At 48.5% G+C, this 6,000-nt stretch overlaps 1 protein-coding gene across 2 annotated transcripts in view; it reads left to right on the top strand.

Moving 5' to 3' along the window:
* LOC311307577 (paired box protein Pax-7-like) overlaps window positions 1-4,711 on the top strand; it is a gene marked incomplete at both ends in the record, with an annotated part of 56,076 nt that extends 51,365 nt beyond the window's left edge. The window contains 2 exons of one of the 2 annotated variants that reach the window (XM_084436399.1): window positions 2,446-2,695; window positions 4,596-4,711. In XM_084436399.1, coding sequence (XP_084292525.1) covers window positions 2,446-2,695; window positions 4,596-4,711 — 366 coding nt within the window. Of the gene's footprint in view, window positions 1-2,445; window positions 2,702-4,595 lie in introns of both variants that reach the window. The other variant, XM_084436398.1, reaches the window with a different exon arrangement.
* Between the last annotated feature and the right edge of the window lie 1,289 nt (window positions 4,712-6,000).

Genomic DNA, 6,000 nt, shown 5'->3' with positions numbered 1-6,000 from the left:
AGGGCCCCCCTACGGGGCCCGGTTTGAAAGGGCTGTGGTGTGTGTGTGTGTGTGTGTGTGTGCTTGAAAGGGCCGTGGTGTTTCACATGGGGCTGCATGTGGGCCTGATTGTGCGAGCAGCTCCATTATTGGCTAATTGGTTTAGCAGCAGAAGCAGGAGGCGGGAGCCAAAGGGCAGCAGAGCGTGGCGAGAACCCACAACCAGAACCTGATGCTCGGGACCGGGACCCGCAGAGCCCCACGCGTGTGTGTGTGCGTGTGTGTGTGTGTGTGTGTGAGTGTGTGTGTGTGTGTCTTAACGAGCGTGTTTCATGTCTGTGTTGGAAGTCATTGGACAGCATGTGTTTTTAGGTCTCACTATAAAGTCCACTTACTCTCCCTTTGCTTCCTGTGTGTGTGTGTGTGTGTGTGTGTGTGTGTGTGTTCTGTGCTTAGCTCTTTTTTGTTTGGTGTGTGTTTACAATCAGCCCCTTATAATCTGTACCTGTCAAATCGACACAGATTTTTTTTTTTTTTAAATTCTTGATACATGATTTCTTAGTTTAGGACGGGTGTTTTAGGTGATCTTTTGCTATATACTGTAAAAAAAAAAAAAAAAAAAAAAAAACTGAATTTAACAGACAATTGGCGCCCGTGGTAGAACCACTTTGCACTATTAGGCAAAGACGAGCACAAAAGGCATTCTGGGATGTGTGTGGCACCTCAGGCTGTGTCTGCTAAGATCCCGCGAACTTTGCCTTGAAATAGATCTGATAGAGCTGTTCACAGGAGAGACGGGACCCAACACTCATCCCAACACTCATCCTTTCTTGCCATCACTTGCCTTTATCCAACAGCATGACTACAGCCTGTTTCAAACTGCTCCACCATGATGGTGGCCAATGTGTTGCCAGTTCCAACTGCCATGGAGAACGACTAAAAACAAAAGAGCAGTTACTCCCTAAAGTCATTTCCCCCAGTTAAAATTGTATTTATACTGTTCACAACCCCAATATTGCTACTACTACTGTATATCCACCACCCTTATTCAGCACCAGTGGCATAACCAGAGCTGACTGGGCTGTAGTTACAGCACAGCGTAAAGAAGACATAGACGGTCTGCTCTAATCTCCACAGGCATCGACTGGGAACTCCTTATTATCTTAAACAGTTGAATCATTCATGAAGACGGGGCGCTCCGGGGGGATTGAGATTATGACGGCTCCCAGAGCTCTTGTTATGGAGCTCTCCCCCTCCAGGGACATGAGGTGGTTGCCAACTCGGAGGGAACTTGTCTCTCTGTATCTCCCTCTTTCTCTCTCTCTCTTTATCTCTCTTGTTCCTTCTCCTCTACCAGCTCCCCTTCTCTCCCCTTTATCACCCGATCTGTTTGTCTCTCAATCTCTCTATTCCCCACGCTATCTCTACATCTCTCTCAATCTCTCTATTCCCCACGCTATCTCTACATCTCTCTCAATCTCTCTATTCCCCACGCTATCTCTACATCTCTCTCAATCTCTCTATTCCCCACGCTATCTCTACATCTCTCTCAATCTCTTTATCCCTCACTATCTCCTCATCTCTCTCAATCTCTTTATCCCTCACTATCTCCTCATCTCTCTCAATCTCTTTATCCCTCACTATCTCCTCATCTCTCTCAATCTCTTTATCCCCTCACTCTCTCTACATCTCTCTCAATCTCTTTATCATCTCACTATCTCTACATCTCTCTCAATCTCTTTATCCTCTCACACTCTCTACATCTCTCTCAATCTCTTTATCCCCTCACTCTCTCTACATCTCTCTCAATCTCTTTATCCCCTCACTCTCTCTACATCTCTCTCAATCTCTTTATCCCCTCACACTATCTCTACATCTCTCTCAATCTCTTTATCCCCTCACACTATCTCTACATCTTTCTCGATCTCTTTATCCCCTCACACTATCTCTACATCTCTCTCAATCTCTTCATCCCTCACCATCTCTACATCTCTCTCAATCTCTTTATCCCCTCACTCTCTCTCTGCAAATCTCTCAATCTATTTATCCCTCACTCTCTCTACATCTCAATCTCTTTATCCCTCACTCTCTCTACATATATCTCAATCTCCTTATCCCTCACTCTATCTCTACATATCCCTGCTCGCCCCCCTTACCTGGTCCTGTTCACTCCTCTATCCTCTGACACAATACTTCTCTCTCTCTCTGATTCAGTGACATCATTGTGAAGACAGGTACATGTACACTATGTGCCCCCTCTTCACTGTAATGAAACCTCTCTGTCTGCCCCCCCCCTAGATGATGAGCATGCTCAGTAACCCCTCTCTGCCCCCCCCCCTAGGTGATGAGTATCCTCAGTAACCCCTCTCTGCCCCCCCCTAGGTGATGAGTATCCTCAGTAACCCCTCTCTGCCCCCCCCCCAGGTGATGACCATCCTCAGTAACCCCTCTCTGCCCCCCCCCCAGGTGATGAGCATCCTCAGTAACCCCAGCGGCGTGCCCTCGCAGTCCCAGCACGACTTCTCCCTCTCCCCCCTCCACGGCGGCCTGGACTCCTCCAGCTCCGTGTCGGCCAGCTGCAGCCAGCGCTCCGGCGACCCCTCGGGCAAGACGGTGGACAGCCTGCCCCCCTCCCAGTCCTACTGCCCCCCCACCTACAGCGCCGCCAGCTACAGCGTGGACCCCGCCGGATACCAGTACAGCCAGTACGGCCAGAGTGAGTGTCGATCGGACGCAGTCGGCCCCTCCCGCCATCTTGGGTTAAGCGTCGCGTTGCCTCTTAGGCGGCTAATTCCAGAAATACCTGACAGTGTTACACGCCTTCAGAAGAGGCTGTGTGTGTGTGTGTGTGAGTGTGTGTGTATGATATCAGCTATGGTCTCTTTCTATGGAAGAGTGCTCTTGGAGTGTCGAACTGGGATTTAGGGTGTAAACCTTGTTGACAGGAGAAAATAGCTTGACTGTGAAGGTGTAGTTAAATCGTTCCATCCCCCCCCCCGACTTTCATACACACACACACACACACACACACACACACACACACTGGCATGACTGGCACCTTGGCGGACGGCCTTCCCACCCACAGGTGTGCCTCTTACTACCGTTTCTCACCTCTACTGACAGCTCCATTCTTCCTGCGCTAACACGCTAACTGACACACTAACTGACACGCTAACACGCGCAGCTTACTTGCTCTCAACAACCCCCCCCCCCCCCACGCCTGACAGAAGTCTGGCAAGGTTCACACACACACACACACTCAATCGTCTCCTGGCGCCACCTCCTCTTACCCATAATGCACAAGGGGGGGTTCCAATAACCTGAAGCGGATAGAGGGGCATCAAAGGAAGCGACAGACTAGACACTCGTAATAAAAAGCCCGAGACATGCCAAGCACTAATGCCAGCCTTTTAATATCCACATTCACACACGTTTAGTGTCTGTGCCATGTCGGGAATGTAAGACGGGCTCTAGTTGGCTCTTTTGTCAGACAGACTTCGTCCCTCATATCAGTCAATTTAATTGGTCACAATTGTGAGCACACCTCATGAGGTAGGTCTGAAATAAATAGACAGATACACAATAAATAGACAGGTCCCAGATAGCAAGCGGATGTGTAATGATTCTGGGCCATATATGGGCTGGAACTAAGCCACAAGGGCCAGATCTGGCCTGTATATGGCCCAGATCCGCTTGCTATCTGGGATACACGATAAATAGACAACACAGATGCACACAGGCAGATACATGTACACTAACGCTGATGTGTACACCCTTTGTATTCAGACGAAAGACTGAAAATATTTACCTCATTCCAAGTAGTTATAAAATACCTCCAGGTATTACCTTTACCTCTAGTCTGGAATAAAACACTACCAAACATGGCCATAAGGGCGGAGTGTGTGCACAAGGAGTGGGTACAATTCGAAAGGTCTTTGGCACCCATGGCCGGGGTCAGGGTCGTGCTTGGAGGGGGTTTTGAGGAGGGTTTAATAGGAGCTTCCTCAGTCCGACCCCGGTCCCCTCCTCACTTCCCAGCCTGCCCTTGGTTTGTCCTCCTGACCCCACAGCCCATTGGCTACGCCCTCCGCACCAATCAACCGCTCCTAATATCTTTAACTTGTCTTAGGGAAAATTGAAACCGTGTGAGGTGTGAGCCAGATCAATATCCAGCCCCTCGGTTGTATAGAGGGGAATGGGTTTGACCCCTGACCTCAGGTTTGCCTGCAGGTGAAAGCATACACGTGCTTCTGATAAAGATCTCCCCCAGTCAGTCAATCTAGGGAGCGTAGATCCGTCCAATCACGGCCCTGCCTGCCCCGAGGGGGGCTGGGTTTAGTCACACTGCGGCTTTGTGTGGAGTGAGATGTGAGACTGCCGAGAACTTTGGGTGTGTAGAGAGCACACACACACACACACACACACACACACACACACACACACAGTTCAACTTCCTCAGCTGTTTCAGTAACTCACAAAGGCACGCAGAGTGTGAAGGTCAAGCAGAAATATGATAAAAGAGTGGAGTGGGTGGTTAAGTGTTGTGCGAAATGTAAAGCTCTCCTCATACACGACATTCAGAGCTCATGTGCGTCTCTCTATCCTTCCATCCCCAGCTGCGGTAGACTACCTGGCCAAGAACGTGAGCCTGTCCACCCAGCGGAGGATGAAGCTCGGAGACCACTCGGCCGTCCTGGGACTGCTACAGGTGGAGACGGGTCAGGCCTACTAGTCCGTCCACCCTCCAGCCTCCCAACACATCCACGCTACAACCCCATGACCTGTTCACCAGCACTCCCCGGTCGCCCACCCTCATCTCCCTGGCAGCGGCGTGTTCACATGTGGGTCGGAAAGGAAGGGAGACGAGACGGAAGACAAAAGCACTTCTTCAGCGAGAGCGGCGATGAATTTGTCACAGCCATTCCAGAACAAGAAAAGGGGGAAAGTAGGCACCCCTTGCCTCATCCCACTGTTAAACAACTCCTCCCCTTGTCCCTAACGAAGAGACTCTGATGGAGCTTTGTAGGGGGGAGAGGGAAACAAGCACATATTGTCCGGGTCCGAATCAGAAGGCCCGTCAGCCCACACCAAACTTTAACACGTGTCCTGCAGACAAAACGCGTGTAGCCATATTTCATTCCCAGGTTTTTGGACCATTGTTTTTTTACAGTATCGTGGAGTCGGTACTGCTATTATAATTCTATTTGTCATAGCTGTGGCTGTTACTTATTGCTGTTCTGATTATGATTATTGTTGTTGTTTACTTTCGTTTAATTTTGGTAGGATGTAATCAGATAATTGAAAGAGGAGGAGAGAGACTGAGAGAGAGAGAGAGTGTGAGAGAGAGAGATTGGGAGATCGTGTCTGAAAGTAGGCGATTACTGTGTGCTCTCATGTCAAGGAGTTGACCTTCCCTCTCTAATCTGAAGCCTGACATTCCTAAAAGGAAATTTGGGGACTCTGTGGGATGTGGCGTTCCCTAGGAAATCATCTGGGAATGAACAACCAATGGGAGGCTCCCAATCCCAGCCAATCCGCTTCTCCCCACTTCCCCCAGGCATTCTTATGAGGGGAGATCAAAGATGTCCAAGGACATTAGTGTTATGCTTAGAGCAGGTCAAACATTACTTCACATTCAGCATTTAAAGGTGATTAATGAATGTTTCGGCAGCCTTTTAAGCATGACCAAAAGGAGGTGAAATATGATCGATACATTTAGATTCCTGTATGAAAACAAACGATGCAGCATTCCAAACCTTAACAAGTCCTATACTTGAACCATTTCTAAAACATAAGCACTATGAGACGTACACCTAGATTCCCCTTAGTAATGTATGTGTGTTATTGTTGCTCATTGAGCCTACTGTACGAAGACTATTTGTTTTCCATTTCACAATTGTTCATTCAAAACAATTCCTATATCTGTTACATTGTATTTCTATTGAATATGATCTTTCCATAAGAGCCTCCATTTCTCTTGACCACGCATCATGAATTATGGAATAACAAAACATTTTAAAA

The sequence above is a fragment of the Borostomias antarcticus genome, assembly GCF_949987555.1.
Source record: "Borostomias antarcticus genome assembly, chromosome: 3".
NCBI lineage: Eukaryota > Metazoa > Chordata > Actinopteri > Stomiiformes > Stomiidae > Borostomias > Borostomias antarcticus.
This window is presented reverse-complemented; position numbering and strand designations above follow the sequence as displayed.